General features: G+C 33.7%; 1 protein-coding gene across 4 annotated transcripts; it reads left to right on the top strand.

The window, feature by feature from the left end:
- Positions 1–1,391: 1,391 nt before the first annotated feature.
- Positions 1,392–19,087, top strand: LOC126815505 (uncharacterized). 4 transcript variants are annotated; one of them, XM_050541184.2, is made up of 11 exons: positions 1,392–1,623; positions 7,168–7,345; positions 8,009–8,164; positions 9,030–9,166; positions 10,771–10,919; positions 11,713–11,901; positions 12,894–12,983; positions 13,469–13,687; positions 14,291–14,422; positions 15,249–15,365; positions 17,018–19,086. In XM_050541184.2, the coding sequence occupies exons 1-11, from the start codon at positions 1,608–1,610 to the stop codon at positions 17,132–17,134; spliced, it is 1,500 nt and encodes a 499-aa protein (XP_050397141.2). In that variant the 5' UTR covers positions 1,392–1,607; the 3' UTR covers positions 17,135–19,086. The 4 variants fall into 4 exon arrangements, with proteins under 4 accessions (XP_050397141.2, XP_050397139.2, XP_050397142.1 ...); XM_050541182.2 differs by lacking the exon at positions 1,392–1,623 and adding an exon at positions 2,317–2,472 and having other exon boundaries at positions 17,018–19,087; XM_050541185.2 differs by lacking the exon at positions 1,392–1,623 and adding an exon at positions 6,204–6,301.
- The last annotated feature ends 1,211 nt before the right edge of the window (positions 19,088–20,298 follow it).

Below are 20,298 nucleotides of genomic sequence, written 5' to 3'. Positions count from 1 at the left end.
GTTGGTAATCACAAGTTCATGTCGAGTCAAGGCCAAGATCATAGTAAAGATCATAAAGTTATCACCCTTTAAAACAATGTCTAATTAAGAATCATTGTGGAATTGCTCTTTAACCAAAATTGCCAAATTTCAGTGGGTCATATCCCAGGGACCTCTACTCCGATCAAGCTGTAATTTGGAATACCATCTTGATAATATAAGTATAATATTAACAAAATTTCAGCAAAATCAAAGGGGATACAATGATTTGACATGCATAGGAGTACGGGCTCGATGTACGTTAGAGGGGAAAAACCTGACGGGTGACAGACGGAGTTTACGATCTAGCCCCCTCCCCCCAAATAATAATAAAAAATAATTGGAAAGTTTGACGTGTTCTCCTGCTATTCCAGCCGTGAATACAGCAAGTGGTCTAATATAGCCCTATAACTTAGATAGCCGACTCGAATCAATCGTTTACAGTCCACGGAGACTGTTACTGCTGCAAACGCGTCTTCCTGCTATTCCAGCCCGTGAATACAACAACTTCAATGTGGTCCAATATAGCCTACCTTAGGTGACCTGAATCCCAAACAACCAAGCAATTCCCCCGAGAGAATTTTAAAAGTTTAACCGCCGCCAATGCGTTTATCTGCTATTCTAGCCCGTGAAAAACTAGATAATGTAAAGGGAATTTTCTGAAAAATTTCAGTCCAATTGCTCCACTCTGAACCGAAATTTCAGCGATTGAATTTTCGGCCTAGCCTCGTTCATCATTATTAATTAAAGTCGGTACGATAAAAAACAGTCTCGATTATCCATTTCATGATTAAATCATGAATGAAAGTTGAGCAGCAAATGGGATCCTAATCCAGTAAATATCGCAGGCCAGCGTTGACATCGAGAGTTGATTATGGTCTGGAAAAGTTAATTAATGTTTAATTAATAATTTAGATAACATTTCAGGCCTAAAGAAAGACCTGCAATAGGCAGATTTAGCTCTTGCATAATGCATGTTGAAGTAATTTCAAAGTTTTCAATCGTTTTGCAACCGACCTGAATTCCAACCATCCAATCGGACTGTTGCAGCAGCATTCACAAATAATAATCGATGCCCGAAAAATGTAGCACAAAGCAGAGTGGTTCCAGAGTCAATTCAGTACAAATTCGTGGTATTCAATTAAAAAAAAGAGTAAAATTAGTGTTTTATTCGATTTCGGACACTTTATGTTGCCAGATGAAATAATTTTTGTTTTCACTCTACCCGAAAAGTCAGATTGCCCGAAAGTTGGGGGGCAGCTGCTCTCCGCCCCCCTGCCCCCTGGCGCGAACGCCTATGTTGACCTGGAATGACCCACTGCTTTTTAAATCAGTTACATCATCTTTGCTTTAGTATTGGAAAATCACACCATATGGTTTATCAAGCCAACACGCGTTGTACAGGCTGGCAGTTAAAGGCTATTTAGTGTTGAACTCTTTACTCACTGGTCGAAGATTCAGTTCATATTATCTGAAATTGATTTAGTATACGATTGACACTTCTTCGATAAGCCTGTGAATTTTAGGCCCAATAAACGGCATACCAAGAGTAGACGATAAACTCATTAGAATAAATTTTTAAAAACATCATGAGTGATAGAAGCGGTTCGTATTTATTTATTTATTTATTTATTCATTCATTCATTCATTCATTCATTCAATTCATTCATTCATTCATTCATTCATTCATTAGAAAGTTGGTGATAAGTCACCGGGATTTGACCAGTTTTTCAGATGAGTGAATATGCATTTAGAATATAGATCGGATTAACTTAAAAAACTTTAAAAAGTTCCTCTCCATTTGTTATTTTTATTTATTTATTTATTTATATTTTTTCTTTGAAAGAGCGCTTTTAATTATCACATATTACTATAAACAGATGCAGCCCCCCCCCCCCATCTTACGGCTCCTACGCCTATGACGAAATGTTAAATGATTTAGCTAAACCATTAATAAAAAAAAGGATTCTCCCACGTCAATGTCAAGCTCCGTTGATCAAGTCCAAATATAGCCTTTCGAATTGCATCATACCCACAAACTCAATTCAACAAAACACACAGCAGTAAGCGCGGTCGCAGCTGATAAAATTGATTGTTTTATTCAGGTCTAGATTTCTCAGACCCTCTTCAGCCCCAAACTATAATATCCTAGGTCTGACAGCTGATAACTGGACTTCCATTATTTGATATGACGTAGGGCCTATATAAGTAATATAGACGTGTTATTAATTGATTGGAATAAAATGTCAGCCTATTCATATCCTGTATAGGCAAACTCTTCAAATGTTTACACAGTAAGACGCAATATGAAGACGATAGTATTTTTTCTAACTCCAACTTTCATTGTAGTTTTGGCTATTTTCTTGTATGTCAATAATACGAATACTGATAATGATCTAGACAGTAAAAACACGCTTCGTGATAAGGATCCAGATACAGAAATTTCGTCTGAAGGTTAGTTTCTTGATAAACATAAAAGTATGGAAGCACGGTGGTGCCGCCAGTGGATTAATTGGGTCTTGGAGATATATTTAAGGAGCTAAACCTCTAACTCAATATTTTCCATAATATTCGACATTATAAACACGGATTAGAATTCAATACTGTTCCATTTCAATCAGTATTGGTGTTATTATCTTGCCGTGAAAATATGGGATCTAAGTATCAAATATTTAAGACACAATGGACATTGTACAATGCGTACGGGTGCCATTTGCAATGAAAACAGAAAAACATAATATGCTACAAGACAATGCAGAGGTAATTAATACACAAACGACGGTATGCGTACTTAATATTTATTCATAAACCGCGGTAATTATTCCTGTAAGAGATCCCAGTCTATACCGACATGACGGAATGGTCGAGATGCGAAATATTGGATTCGCTCACTTCAATTAATTTTGTTATTACGTTCTTCTTGGGCCGAAATTTCCACGAACACGCTATGTGATAGATAACAAACCTTAATCTCTCAACCCTCCGTGTTTCGCGATAAGAGATGAGGCCATTGCACCCGGCATTTGTAAACAAAATTGACAATATTTTTAATCAAAACAACGATTGGTTATTGTTATTTATAATATTTCTACCACGCCCAACTACAATTAAGCATATAATCTTACCTGAAATGGGTACAAATCCCCTCTTTTTTAAATCAAAGCGACAGTAGATCGCTTTCCCCGACATTTTAAATTTACGTCTGTACACACATAAAGGCGGGGCCTCGTGTGCAATAGCCAATCAAAGTACCCATCTGATCAGAGTTGCGCAGTAGGTATTACGGCGTAATTATGAACGTCTGAATCAATTATGATAAAAACAACGCTTGATTTACTTTATTGTCAATATTTGCTGATAAATGAATGTTGTTTCAGTAGATTGGACTGCGTATGTGTAATAAGTACTAATAGTATAAAATTAACTTATTTTTAAGATGGTACATACATTAATAAAGAAATTGAGTTTGCCACATGGAACTAAAGGCATCCAATTGTAGCTAAAAACAACACATTAGTATATCTCAGCGTTTTTAGTTACATTCTCGTAGCTAGCTATGTGAGTGTTTATTTTGGAGATATAATAGACCAATTTACACATATGAATAACAGACATGGCCCAAACTGTAGGTTTAATCTATAAGGTAAAGGCAATTTGCTGAAAATTTCAGTCAATTTGATCCACTATGAACCAAGAATTAAGAATTAACCGATATTTTAGCGATTGAATTTTGGGTCTAGCCTCGATCATCATTACTAAAGTCGGTACAATAAAAAACATAGTCTTGAATATTCATTTTTTTATTTAATTATCAATGAGTGTTAAGCAGCAGATATGATTCTAATCCAGAAAAATATCGCGGGCTAGCGTTGACACCGAGAGTTGATTATGGTCTGGATAAGTTAATTAATAATTTAGATAACATTCCAGGCCCAAGGAAAGACCTGCTGTTGGCAAATTTAGCTCTTGCATAATGTATGTTTAATACTGAGCTTTATGAATAAAAATGTGAACGGAAATATAATTTCGCGTAACACATTTGAAATTTATGGACCGGTATATGTTTCTTTCATATAGATCAATGCAAAATCCCACCTAGTTTTAAAAACAAATCCATTGATAACTATAGGTCCTGTATCAAGATTTCATTAATTTCACAGTAAGTGGGCGACAACAGCAAAATTATTTTGAATTTAAATTGTATGAACAATCCCACCGAATTTTTAAAGTAGCTAAGTCTCTAACTCAATATCATCCAAAATCTTCAACATTGAAAACACGATTTATTTGTCAAATTAAATCAACATTCATGTTGTGATCTTACCGGAAAAAGATGGGCTTTTGATATCCAATATTTAAGACAAAATAAACATTTTACCATTGGTACACGAATCGTGTACCATAATGCGCTTCAGTCCTAGTTGTATGAAGAGACTGGATGGACGAGGCTAGACACATTGCACCAAATCAAACGGCGTATGTGGACTGGAATAACCAGACGCTAGAAATTTGCACTCGCTTGAGACTGCTGGCTTATTTTGCCGAACATAACTGATTTGAAATTGGAGTAAAAACGGAAACCATTGAATGTAAATCAGTTTATATACATTCATACTACAGTATTATATGTGTTGCGACCCACTTTTGTCAATTTCTAGGTCCCAAATGTTAGCGATTTAGCTCCTTTAAATTATTCCATTTCAAACTCAAGTCTGTATCGTGTTCACAGTGAATGTATAATTAACACACAAAAATTGTGGGTAGGGGGATTCTGTTTTACAACTAAAAATTGAACATATGAGATTGAGAAATCTCACGCTTTTCAATCGTGTTTATGTGATAGTATAATGGTGTGATAATCTGCCAATCGCTTATATATAAGTTAATTAACATTTCTTAAATTTTTGTCTGCGATATCACCTCGGTTGAAACGGACGTAAAATACAACTAACTAACACATTCTTAAAGGAGCTAAATCGCTAATATTTGAGACCTAGATATTGACACAAATGGGTCGCAAGTATATAATAATTTAGTATGAATGTATATAATCTGATTTACATTCAATCGTGTCTGTTTTTACTGTAATTTTATGTTCGGCGTAATACACCAGCAGTCTCAATCCACTGGCAATCTCTAGCGTCTGTGTATTCCAGTCTACACTAATAGTATTTATTGCGCATGCTCTCCAGCTAAGATTATGCCGTCACCGTTTGACATGACGTGTGGAATGTGTCTAGCCTAGTTCTTCGGGTCCCTTGTTACAAATGACGCTGAAACGCATTATGGTACACGATTCGTGTACCAATGGTAAATTGTTTATTTTGTCTTAAATATTGGATATATCAGAAGCCCATCTTTTCCCGGTAAGATCACAACATCAATGTTGTTTTAAAGTGACAAATAATTCGTGTTTTCAATGTCAAAGACTTTGGATGATATTGAGTTAGAGACTTAGCTACTTTAAATTAACCACTTTAAGATCAAATGGCTTGTATAAGTCGTGAACCTGTCATCACTTTTCAAGACGTCATTGGGTAACGATGTTATTGTTAATCCCATCTATTGTTTTTGTTGATTTGTTATATTGTTTAATTATGCATTGTTCATCTATCGACATATCAGTTTTAATTACAACATTTACTTTTATCCTGTTATCTGATTTTCCTTTAAAGTACAGGTGTCGCAATTTGACTTCCGTATCCCATTTGTCTAGGTTCCTTGTGCGTGGGACCATGGTGGGACGTTTGGTCCACGGTTTTCGCATGGAAGCTATTTTTTACTTTATTATATATAATTATACTAGATAGGTCTTTTGTATGTAGAACCCCGCAAAAATGTCAGGGCTAAAGTCGTTGTCTTCTACCTTACAAAAATAAACGTTACCGACCAAACCGCTACACTGGTAGCCTACAATTTTGAAATTTATACACTTTGTAACAATAATGTGGAAAAACATGAGATGGCAACTCCTAATTCGGATTCATTTTCTAACACTCATTCTCCCCAGATTCAACGCTCCACTAGCTGCGTTACTGATGCCAAACCCGAAAAGGCGCCACAAATGACGTCATTATTGATTCTGTGAAATTATCTATAAAACGCCCTACGAATGTGTTGGCTAACTTCATCTCGATTTGGAGCCCTGAAATACGAGTTAGTAGCACTCGGCAAACCTCAGTAGATTCCAGTAGTAACGGACTCTGCCGATGTTTGCCGAGTGGGGTTAGCAGGCGAGCGGTTATAATTTGTCATACCGGTGTGCGTTACTGATAGTGAATGAGTAAGCAAGTTCATAGAAAATTTGAATAACGGCATTTATAAATTTGACCTGTACTGTAGATTTGAAAAGAAATTAATCATTGAGTATAGGCCTGCCGATATATAGTTACTTCACAGGAATCTGGCCTTCTATCCGTATTATATGCATACACCAGTCATATACCGAACAGAGAGAGAGAGAGAGAGAGAAATGGTGTTTAACGTCCACTCAACACAAACATAAACAAGACAATAATATAGTGATAATGTCTAGTTAATGAGTATGGTGTATGTAGGCCTGCATAGGGGGCCTATAATATATACGGATAAAAGGTCAGATTTCTGTGGTTACTTAAAGGCTCAAACCACTCTTGTTGTAACTGAATAATATGGTCCCAATCTTCATTCTGGTCAAAAAATTGTAGGCCTACTATTTTACAATATTCCAGTTGATGATACAAATTTCATCTTAACACACCTAATTTAAAAATTTGGAAAAATTCAACTAAATGATTTGAAAAGCCTGACATAAAGCTTTTCAAATGTGACTTGGATTTAAAAATATTTTTGAACCCTTTGGACAAGTAAAATAGGATTTAATGGATAATTTACACAACAGGTAGGACACTAACACATCTAGTACTTAGAATAAGGCTATTTTTTATTTTCTGGAGCTGTTTAGCCAGCAAGAGTGTTATTGTCCCTTTAAGTAACGTAGGCCTATATTGTATCGGCTCTGCTATGTTACTAAAGTATTAAACAAGCCTGTCGATAGCCTATAAAATTTTCCTTGTAGGACTATCTATGTTTCCCTTAAATCTGCAGGTCAAAATGTTGATAAGTTATCAGTGTACATTAGCCATTAAAATGTGTACTTTTCTTCTTCAGATGTTCGTGAAATCATGTCAGAATATTGGAAAGATCATGCACAGAAATCTTCATCCATACAAACAATGATGTTGGATTCAAATGCTGAAGAATTATCAAAAGATGAAAAACCAGAGATTCTGTCTTACTTGCCTGATATTTCAGGCAAAACTGTTATAGAACTTGGTGCAGGAATTGGGTAGGTATGATTTCCATATTACTAGTAAATTGCATTGTTCCTGATTGACACAGGTCCCAGGGCCCACACCACCCCTACCCATAAAATGCAGTGAATACTGAATATATAGGCTTTATCGGAAGAGTTCCAGCCCGCATCCCTTGTATCTATGTGTGTGTACCAACACTGCAACTGGCAGACAACTGGATGTTATGGCATTGAACAACACAGGGGTTGGACTTCCATGAAATTTGGTGGGGGTTTGATGGTCGAATGGTTAGAACGTGCGTGCTGTATCATAAGGCCTGTCATTGAGTCAACTGGTGTGGTTTCGAATCCCCGGTTGTACGTGACAAGGAGTAGGGTCGCCTGACCAACCTCGTGGGTTTTCTCCAGGTTCTCCGGTTTACTCCAACTGCTAATGACCCCTCGCGCAAGCAAATTATTGAAATAAAATTAAACCATATGTTAGTCCCGAAATGACCTAGTTTGTGTCGAGCGGACGTTAAACCCCATTTCTCTCTCTCTCTCTCTCTCTCCATATGAGATTTGTGAATAACAATTTTAATGTGAATATGATCGTATCGAATGCCCAGCAAAAGTCATATTTCAGACACCAATTTCTTACACCAGGTATATTTTCATACACCAATTAGGAGCCTATATCTCTACATTGTTTTTCAGGCGATTTACAACAATTTTGGCAGAAAAGGCAAAACATGTTATTGCAGTTGATTTTATGGCCGAGTTTATTGAGAAGAATAAAATAGCTAATGCTCATCTTAAAAATATAGATTACATGGTTGAGGATGTAACAAAGATGGAACAGCCTGAAGCTCAGTATGTATCATATTTACACTGGACCTCAATAAAGTGTACTGTATCAAGCACTGATAAAACAGTTTAGAATTCTTTTACACTATTTATTAGGTAGTTGAATAACTGATAAATTTTAAGGGGAAGTCCAATCGAAAATGTCTCTTTAAATCTGCAAATCAAATGGAAAAATGTGGAAATTTCAGATAAAAATACGGATGATCAAAAACAGTTTATATGGGTTACATAACTATTTTAAAGCGCTTGTCTATTTTATCAACTTACCTGGTAAATGCGACTATTTGGTACTGTTTGCCAAGATGTAATTTAAAGAAGTAGTCTGAAAATTTCAGCTAAAAATATTGAACTGTTTGCATTTTAGAAAATCAGAGTTTTGCGTTCAAATCATCAAAGACCATAGCAAAATGACAAATGAATCTTAAGTCTCGAGGGCGGGTTGGATGGCCGAATGGTTAGCACATGTGTGTTGTATCATAAGGTCTGCCATTTAGTCAACTGGCGATGTTTCGATTCCCCGGTTGTACGTGACAAGGAGTAGGGTCGCCTGTCCATCCTCGTGGGTTTTCTGCGGCTCCTCCGGTTTCTTCCCACTGCTAAAGACCCCTATGCACAAGCTAAGTCTGGAATTTCATTTTATAATTAAATTTTTAAATCTTGCGGGTGTTTTAATTACTTCTAAATCAGAAGTTCTAATCCATTTGAATCTCCACCATCCAATGGTCTAAAAGAGTTGATTATAGGCTTGCCATGTGAATAAATGTCTAGGTAATAATTTATATAATATTTGAAGCCAAATTAAAGATCTGCAGTAGTCAGATTTACATATAGCTCTTAACTGCTACCTTAATTATTGTTTCTACTGTTTCAGGAGTGATTTAGTTTTTTCTAACTGGTTGTTTATGTATTTAGAAGATGCTGAAGTTCAAAAGGTCTTTTATAAAATGTTGGGGTGGTTGAAAGAAGGAGGATATTTGTTTATTCGGGAATCATGTAATCGTCCCTCCGGTGAGTCATAATTCTCCTGAACTACATTCGATATTGAAGAAAGTTTTTTTTTTAGTTAGACTAATTGCTCTTGAATGCTATGGAAGTCACTGTTCTTTATGAACCATTCTGATCTTGCTTGAATTAGGATAGGGTGCTCCTGTTGAATTTGAATGCTTTGTTGGGTCTTGTTTTTTTATACGCCCACATTTTCATGTGGACATATTATGCCGTCGCCCCTGTCCGTCTGTCCACAATTTGTTTGTGGACACTCTACAGGTCACAATTCTTATCTGATTTTGACGAAACTTGAAATATAGGTTTATCTCCAAAATATCTCGGTTCCTTTCGATATTGGCATGTATTGGATCGAAACTTCATGGATTATGGCCCCTGTTTGTACGAAAAATCACGTTTTTAGCTTGTGGACACTATAGAGCTCACAATTTTTATCCGATTTTGTTGAAACTTGATATCTGAGTTGATAATCCAAAGATCTCGGTTCCTTTCGATATTAACGCATATCGAACCGTAACTTCCTGAATTTTGGCCCCTGATTGTACCAAAAATCGTGTTTTTAGCTTGTGGACCCTATAGAGGTCATAATTTTTATCCGATTTAAAAACCCTTTTATTATATCACCGTTACACCCTAAGGACGGCTGAGTTCGAATTTCGTGAAAATCGGCCCAAAATTGACAGACAAAATGGCCACTGTTCGTTCTCAAATAGCGTAAAAATATGGTATATCAAGGTTGTGGACCCTATAGAGGTCACAATTTTTATCCGATTTTGTTGAAACTTGAAATGTAAATTTATAACCCAAAGATCTTGGTTCCTTTCGATATTTGCGCATATCGGACCGTAACTTCCTGAATTATGGCCCCTGATTGTACGAAAAATCGTGTTTTTAGCTTGTGGACCCTATAGAGGTCATAATTTTTATCCGATTTAAAAAAACTTATTATTATATCACCGTTACACCCTAAGGAAGGTTGAGTTCGAATTTCGTGAAAATCGGCCCAAAATTGACAGACAAAATGGCCGCCGTTCGTTCTCAAATAGCGTAAAAATATGGTATGTCAAGGTTGCGGACCCTATGGAGGTCACAATTTTAATCCGATTTTGTTGAAACTTGAAATGTAAGTTTATAACCCAAAGATCTTGGTTCCTTTCGATATTCGCGCCTATCGGACCGTTACTTCCTGAATTATGGCCCCTGATTGTATTAAAAATAGGGTATATCAAAGTTGTGGACCCTATAGAAGTCACAATTTTTATCCGATTTTGTTGAAACTTGAAATGTAAGTTTATAACACAAAGATCTTGGTTCCTTTCGATATTTGCGCATATCGAATTGTAATTTCCTGAATTATGGCCCTTGATTGTAGGAAAAATCACTTTCTTCTTAGCTTGTTCTCTATCCATCTATCGAAAATGTGGGCATATCCTGCCTGGCAGCCGCTGGTTTATTTTTTTGATTGTTACATACATTGAAGTTTCATAACGTTTTTCTAGGATATCACCTCAGCTGTTACACCATGACATGATGTGCATTGTTATAAATCTTTTTATCAATAATAATACACATTGAAATGCAATAGACTGCTTTCTGATTTATTTTAGGGAACATACCCAGAAAATCTAATCCTACAAATTATAGAGATACAGATATGTATGAAGCTTTTTATTCTTCTGTTAGTATCCCATGTGATGAAAATCATTCTTATGGTTTTGATTTGGTTCTTTCTAAAGCTGTTGATGCTTATATTAAGGTATATTATAAGATTACTAATTTATTTTGTCCTTTTTCTGTTGTCAGAGCTATAAAAGTTTTTGTGAGATGTTGATTTTTTTAAACTTGTTTAAATCCTTACGAAACTCAGAGTCACCCACTGTTTTTTAGTTGAGTTTTTGACACTGGCACCGAACCTTGTAATGGCTGTATAGGTAATTTTATTTTATCTAACTTAATGGGATTGTCAGACTAATTCTAAAGAGGAACCCAATTGAAATTCAGACTAACTAATCAATTTTATATATCTAGATTCAGTTATGCATAAATATCATGTTTGAATAGCACCAATCATATTTTATAGTACCGGTATAGAGATTTAGCTTCTTATTAAAGGGACAATAACACTCTTGCTGGCTTGACAGCCCCAGAAAATAAAAAAATAGCCTTATTCTAAGTACTAGATGTGTTAGTGTCCTACCTGTTGTGTGAATTATCCATCAAATCCTATTTTACTTGTCCAGAGGGTTCAAAAATATTTTGAAATCTAAGTCACATTTGAAAAGCTTTACGTCAGGCTTTTTAAATCATTTAGTTGAATTTTTCCAAATTTTTTAAATTAGGTGTGTTAAGATGAAATTTGTATCATCAATTAACTGGATTATTGTAAAATAGTTCAATTTGTTGACCAGAATAAAGATTGGGACATATTATTCAGTTACAACAAGAGTGGTATTGAGCCTTTAACATTTAAAAACTGCTTAGATTACTTAGCTGCTTTAGACACCTGTTTTGTTGCCTGCTTCAATTTATAATTAATTAAAATTTTTCAGCACAAGAGTAACAAAGATCAAATGGTGTGGCTCTTACAGAAAGTAAAACGTTCAAATACATCTAACTTTGGATATAAAAACTTCCAAGATTTCTTGGACAATCAACAGTATTCTAAAAATGGTATTCTACGTTATGAGAAAGTGTTTGGTCGTACTTATGTCAGTACTGGAGGTTATGAAACCACAAAAGTATGTTCATATTTCTACAGGTAGATCTTCTTTTAGTGTGCACAAAATTTAATGGTGCCTGCAGGGTTGAATTTAGATAAGATGATAAGATCATTGAATAGCAATTTATTTTCAAAGTTTCAATTTTTGCTTATTCATTTCAATTAATGATTGTCATTATCTCTGAAATGGATATCAATAAATTTAAAGTTTTCACATAAAATGAACCAAATTATTGATGCCTATTCTGTCTGCATGCAGTCTAATAAAATGGTCAACAGACAGAAGTGTAAAAATACCTATTGATATTGAAATTGTCACACAGTTATACATGTACATACATTAAAATGTAAAGATAATGAAATATACAGAAGACCATAATTAAGGTTTAGATAAAATTCATGAAACGAAGCACTATTCAGGTATGTCTGTATTAAATAGGTATTTTAACATGAATGTTAAGATGCATATAGAACCAGAAAAGTAGTACTAAATGGTCAAATGTATGTCTGAAGAATTTGGTCTATTGTGAATATGGAAAGAAAATTGTTTTTAGAGATCTTTCTCTTTATTTTGGGCGGGGGCGAATGGTTTAACATATGCACGTTTGATCGTAAGTTATGTCATTGAGTCAAGTGGCGTGGTTTCGATACCCCGCTTGTATGTGACAAGGAGTAGGGTCACCTATCCAACCTTGTGGGTTTTCTCCCGGTCCAGCCTCCAGTTTCCACCCACACACATCTAAAGACTCCAAAGTGCTAGCGAATTATTGAAATAAGATTGAACCATATTTTTGTCCCGCAATGACCTAGTTTGTGTCAAGTGGATGTAAAACCTCATCTCAGGTACATCTGTATTAGTTCTGTGCTATTACTATCACCATCATTAAAACCTACAGGTCATATTGTTTTAGATTTAAAAAAAACAAAACTTGCCATAACTGTTCAATTGGTCATAAAGACACCCCTTGTTGACTTTTGTGGAGTTATTGCAATATGATATTTATATTACAGGAGTTTGTTGATATGTTAAATTTACAAGCTGGTCAACAAGTTCTAGATGTTGGTGCTGGTATTGGTGGTAGTGCTTTCTATATGGCTAAGGTAATTGTATGCATACAGTTATGTAAAGTAAAAACAGTAGTAAACTTTTTCCAAAAATTAGCTGAATAAGATTTGATAAATTTCTACCTAATATTAATAATTTGGTACACACCAAAATGTATTTTTAGATTTTTCTTTCTTTTATCAGTTCGGCAAGTAACGAATGAATTGTTAAGCCATGTGACAAGCTACTAGGTAACATACATGACAGGTATGGAGTAGAAGTTATGGCATGTCTGTCGTGACTTTGTGATGTCTGTTTGTTTTCAGGAAACAACATTTATTTTTTATATGCGCACATTAATATTGAACATTAAAATATTGGAATTATTAATAGTTACATAAAGTCAAAATGCAACAAAATCAATGCGAAATATTTTATTTTGGCTAGGCATTTTTGAGAGTGACATATTTTTTCTTTTCTATCTTGCTAATTATATAAGATATTCTTGGTTAAAACTATTTTAATGCCTTTTTTTCTTTAGAATTTCAATGTGAGGGTCATTGCTAATGACTTGTCTTCTAACATGGTGTCAATTGGATTAGATCGTGCGCAAGAAGAAGGCATAACACCTGACCAGGTGGTGTTTGAAATAGCAGACGCAACAAAGAGAGATTATGCTGCAGAAAGTTTTGATGTTATTTATAGTCGTGATACAATCTTGCACATTAATGATAAATTAAGTCTCTTCAAGAGATTCTTTGTAAGTACATTACAATAGATACATATGAAAAAATCAATAAATTAAAGGTCACAGGAAAAGCTTCATAAATTTTTAAAATAATGCAAGGAATTATGTCAATTCCATAAGTATAACACGATCCCGAATGTCAATGTTACCTGCCACAGGTAAATTTCACTGATCTGTATGAAATTTATATGGATTATTCAAATTAGTGAAACCAAGAAGCCTATTTCGGTCATTTCTACTAGAGTTATGGTACTAGTTTCACTTTTTACAATGATGACCAAAGTTATCATCCAGTCTGTTTGAAAATTATGTTCATTATTCAAGTTGAACTTCAATACATTTAACTACTTTAGAGTTCTGGTCTTTGTTTTGATTATTGTGATAGATAACTTCGCAACAGTTTCAGATAATTAGCCTACTTATAAAATCATTGGCCATGATTATTCCAATGATATTATACAATGTGAGTGTATCTTTCGTTGGCTGGCAACCTAATTTTTCTTTTTGTGTTATCATCTTTTAATTAATATTATTTATAATCCTAAAATGTTGTAAAGAATGACAAACAATATTTATTTCATTCACATAAAATCTTATAATTTTGTATTGTAACAGAAATGGTTGAAACCAGGAGGAAAGGTTTTGATTACTGACTATTGTTGTAAAGCTGGTGAACATTCTGACGCATTTAAATTATACGTTAAACAACGTGGATACAACTTACTTAGTCCACAACAATATGGAGAGGTAATATAGGGGATTCATCCATCAGTCTGACTTTTTAACATGTTTTGGGATACAATAACTCTGCTTCTATGACAGGATGGCTCATTAGTTGTGAATGTTGTGTGGAAGGTTCTAGTCCAAAATTCCCCCCTTTTCATTTCACAGGTTACAGTTAAATCACTGTATGTTAATCTCAAAATAACTGAATTATTGTGTTGATGTGATGTTGAATTGCATTCTATTCCATTGATTAGTTGGGTTGAGCTATTGATCAGAAAGAATAACTGTCAAAGGATGAATTCAGAATCAGATATGCATGTTCCCAGTCAGGGTATTTTATGAGGCGTATTCTTAAACATACATTATGCAAGAACTACATCTGCCTATTGCAGGTCTTTCTTTAGGCCTGAAATGTTATCTAGATTATTAATTAGACATTAATTAACTTATCCAGACCATAATCAACTATCGCTAGCCTGCGATATTTATTGAATTAGGATTGGATTTGCTGCTCGACTTCCATTCATGATTTAATCATGAAATGGATAATCGAGACTATGTTTTTTATTGTACCGACTTTAGTAATGATGATCAAGGCCAGGCTGAAATTCAATCTTTAAAATCTTGGTTCAGAGTGGATCAATTTGACTGAAATTTTCATCAAATTCCCTTTACATTATCTAGTTTTTAACTATTATAGTGAGAACTGCCAGCTCTTTATCTAGTCTCCCATAATGTATCTTTAACATATTGTTGATAGATCAATCTATTTATACATTGCTCTATTTGTTAATTCAATGCTGGAAGATGTCTTATTTTAATTGTTAAATTATTTGATTTTTATCAGGTATTAAAAGAAGCTGGTCTGGTAAATGTAAGAGCTGAAGATAAATCAGAATTATTTACACAAGTTTTAGAGGGAGAACTGCAAAAAACAGAGAAGATGAGAGAAGAATTCATTAAGGTTAGCTCTTCACTAGCTAAAGTCACTTTTGGTGCCCATAACTGATTTTGTGCCCTGATGGCAGACCTGTCAACTCTACCGCATCACACGGTAAACTGCCACGAAAACGCCTCATGTACCGCTCTACTGCGCAGTAATAGATTTCTACCGCATTTTCAAACAAAGAGTTTTTTTAATTTTCTCGCCCAAACTATGGAACTAAGGGAAGCAACTCTTTGCATGTAAACAATAAAGATCGCGATTTTTGGTTATCAACATCGATTTGGGATATTGTAAGGTGTAATTTAGCTAAGAGATTTATTCTCAAATTCTTTTTAATCTATTTTAGAGTTAATAAAGTGGATATAATTATTGGCACATGTTCCAAATACTCTTAAAATGTGTAGCAATAAATAAACCATTATGGATAAACTAAACAAATAGCGTCTAATTTAAGGCAGCAATGGCTGACATTTTCGTTTGTGCACGTATGTACAGCATCTAATACAATACTTTGAATGCAACACAACCTGGAACTTTCATTTCAAGATGGGAATACGCCTCGCCGATTCTGACTTACATGGAACACTCTTGGATAAATGTAAAAGCAGATTTATAGAATCACAGGAGAAAAAAATCCCGTACATTGATAGGATAATCGCCATGATTAAATCGATACCAATATTTACTAGTCGTTATGCAAAACTAATTTTTTTATGCCCCCCCCCTCTCTATTCCTAATGTAAAAATACTATAGAATCACACCATAAGCACACCAATTATCTTACATGAAACAGTATTGACAAAAACTCTCGGAATGGGGAACACATGTCACAAGGATATTTTTAAAATCATGCTAAGTTAAAACAAAAAAAAAGTGATACTGCCAGTACTACTGGACTGGTAATTTTAATTATTTTTTACGTTACTAATTATTTCTTTCTGTAGGCTACATATTCAATTTTAGATATGGTTACCATTGTTTGTGTATATTTTATTTATTACCCATTTAATGCAATTTTTGTATTGTTTGACCTGCAGTTCAGTGTACCCTTGGAAGTGCGAATTTACTGTTTTTGGAAATCTACTGCCAAATCATGGTTTCTACTTCATTTTTTTATACTATCCTACTGCATTTGAGCTCTGTGGGGTTAAGAGGTCTTCCTGATGCTTAATTTTTATAGTAGATCTGCCCCATCAATAATATATAATTGTTGCACAAGTCTAAATTTCGATAGATTCTTTGCAAATGACATGCCAAACAATCCCAACAAGTTTTTATAAAAAGAAAAACCTGAAAATTGCAGTATAAGAGCATTTACACGGTTTTGTGGTAGGGGAGGTAACTCTGTATAAAATTGATCTGTAGCTAATAAACTGAACTTTAATAAAAAAAATTCCATATGACTAGCCAAACAATCCCAGTAAGTTTGGATATCTAATATATACTCTGACTTGAGCATTTACATGCTTTTAGTAACAATTACTCCACATAAAATTAATAATGACTTAACTGAACAGTCCAGTTAAATTTTGAAGAAAAAACCCCATCAAAAACTCTAACCTGTATAGTGAATAGACAGAAGTACAATAATATGTGGGTGTATAAGAATTCCATTCCCCAAAAGTATTCCTTTCGAGCATGAATCAATTGGACTATGTATTTTTTTTAGGAATTTTCAGAAGAGGATTATGATTATATTGTTAATGGTTGGAAAGATAAGTTAGTAAGAGTTAGACAAGGTGATCAAAGATGGGGCTTATTCTATGCTGAAAAACCAGCCTTATAAAACCAGTCAAATCATGGTGCAATGTCTTTAATTCTTATATTTTAACCAATAACTGCGTTGTATGTTTTATTTCTTTAGCCAGTGTCTTTCATGCAAAATTTATTGTAAGAATGTTGAGATAAATTCATATGCATCATTAGGTCTTCTTTAACCAAACCATTTTGGCCTAATATATATAGAATTATTCTTAAACATTCTCTGCTAAATTCTATAATATAGCTGTACAATGATTTATTCCTAAAATATATTGAAATCATTGGCTATATTGTTTATTTATCCTGATCAATGTTTTAGTTCCAGTATTTCAATTATGATAAATGAATTTGGCATTATTCATTAATTTAAAGCGTGGTTGTAGAAAATGCAGAAGTGCTAATTGACTAACTTTTAATCAATCAAAATGAAGATGAAGTCATTTACAGTGTATGGGTATTCTTGTTTTTGTGTATAAACCTGTAATTAATCAACAATAATTAAGCTACCAAGCTAAATTACTTATGCTTTCTTGTATTTGGCTTAATTTTGCTTTCTTTGTATCTTTGTGAAATTGAATATCGCTGGAAAATATTTTTGAGAAATTTAATGATCTCATACTTACTGTAAAATTTCCTCTTATAATTGAAGAATGGATTTACCAGAATAAGAAATTTTATTATTTTTAAGAAAGAAAAATAGCTAAGAGACCAGGAAGCTTAGTAAAACAATATTTGAATGTGCTTGTGTATTGCCTCACTACTGATGTACACCAGTTAACACTTCAAATTGTGTTTTTGTTGACAATTATTTGTAAAAATGCTTAAAGTGTAACAGCAAAGATGCAGTTTGCCTTTATCATATTTTGATGTGTTGGTAAAGACATCTTATAGTTAGTATTGAAACTCTTTTATCAACCAGAGTTATAGACATAAAATAGTTGCACAGAAAACTGTCATTACACTGAGATGTATTGATATTCTGTCAAATTGTATTATGTTATATGAAGGAGAATGATGGTTGATTGTATTATCTTATATCATGACAATGACGGTTTATTGTTTTTGAAGATGTATTATTATTTTTGTAGATTAATATTTAAATGATAAGGCCTACAACAGATATATAATATGTATCTGCTAATATTTCAAACTGAATAGTTGTTCTTTCAAATTCTATTTGCAGAAAAATAATTTCATAGTACAAAATATTATATCCTATTTAATTTGCTTCCTAAAGGTTTTTTGCCCTTCAGAAAATTAAATCATATATTTTGAACACAGTGTCATTTCATGCAACATCCACAAATATTACAACAATATATACTTGATTTACAGACTGCACACTCCAAATTCAAAAGGAAATACCTTTTAATCATAGAACTACTCGTAATCTCGCCAAACTTGCCGTTTTCCAATAGGCCTACTTTGACAACAGAGGAAAGATAAATAAATTGGTTAGGTCATTTGAAAGAGAATTTAAAAATATACAGAATATAAATGAAGCAGAAAAAGGGAAGATGATTGTAAACAAGCATATCCCCCTTTCTTACAGTTGGATGCTGCCTGCAGTTAGAAAATGTTAACAAGGCAGAACATGTGATACCTCATATAATACTCGATATACTCTGTTAAAACAAATATTCATCGATTTATCTATGGTTTTTATTTGGAATAAAAAGTTTTTTAAAAATCGTGTTATCAAAAATGTCGTATATAAATCTATCTAGATTTAAATTACATATTTTACTTAACAATATACTTGTTGTTATAAATACAGATGTTTGTTAAATTGTGAATTCCAGGAAAAAAGGGATATGTTTTTTTATATTGATTTTAAACTATGAATAGAATTATTACCATATTGTAAATTATAAATACAAATGTTACAATACAGTATTGTTATTTTGTTGAATTGTGAATTCCAGGGGGAAAAAAGTAATATTTTTGTTATGTTACAGTAATTTTATACTATGAATAAAATTATCACCATATGGTAAATTACAAAGTTTTTTTTTTATACTACATACAAAGACTTATGCTGCCCCCTTTGTAAATGGTATACTTTTAATTTTCCTATTGCTCTCTTTTCTTTTTCTTAAAATAATCTGTCAACAACACCATCAATATTTCTGCATTGAACTTTCTATCATTTTGCAATCTACAGTAGGCTTATTGTCAATTAACAAATCTTTGTATTGTCTGTGAAGCATCTAATTAAATAGATCTGCATGCGATTCAGGTTGATGAAGATGAACATAGTACTTCCAGCCATAGATGTAATTTCTATATTTAATGTGTTCGTCCATCTGTCCAATATTTCTTGTGAAGCATTATACACTTTAGTTCTTGTCAGATTTTTATACACCCATATTATAATGCTTGTATGTTGTCGTCTGGCAGTTGGTTTCTTCACATTTTCAAATTCATTATATATTGCTTATTCTGGCATTAGGAAAAACAACAACCAAAATTTCAAATCTTGTGATTGGAATTTTTGGAGTTATCTCTCCATATACATTTGGACTATTGAAAACAATACAGGACTAGTTCTTGATCAAATTTATTTTATACACTCACATTTTCATAATACATAGTATTATGCCATCACTCCTGTCCTTCTGTTCACAATTTGTTTGTGGACACTCTTCAGGTCACAATTTTTATCCGATTTTGATGAAACTTGATATATGTATCGGACCATAACTTCATGGATTATGGCCCCTGATTGTACGAAAAATCGGGGGGGGGGGGGGGGGGGGGTGGCTGAATGGTTAGCACGTGCGCGCTGTACCATAAAGTCTGTCATTGAGTAGCTTGTGGATACTCTAGAGGTCACAACTTTCATCTGATTTTGATGAAACTTGATATGCATGTTTATTACACAAAGATCTTGGAACCTTTCGATATTTGCGCATATCAGATCGTAACTTCCTAAATTATGGCCCCTGATTGGTCGAAAAATCACATTTTTAGCTTGTGTATTCTCTAGAGGTCACAATTTTTTTTCTGATTTTAAAAACCGTTTAGATATATCACCATTCCACCATAATGAAGGTTAAATTGGAATTTCGGGAAAATCTAAATGAAACTGCCCGACAACATGACCTCTCTTTGTACGCAAATTGTGTATAAGTATGTAATACAAAGGTTATGGACCCTCAAGAGGTCACAATTTTTATCCAATTTTGA

The sequence above is a fragment of the Patella vulgata genome, chromosome 3 (assembly GCF_932274485.2).
Source record: "Patella vulgata chromosome 3, xgPatVulg1.2, whole genome shotgun sequence".
Lineage (NCBI taxonomy): Eukaryota > Metazoa > Mollusca > Gastropoda > Patellidae > Patella > Patella vulgata.
Note: the sequence above shows the minus strand (reverse complement) of the source record. Positions and strands in the feature narration are given on the sequence as shown.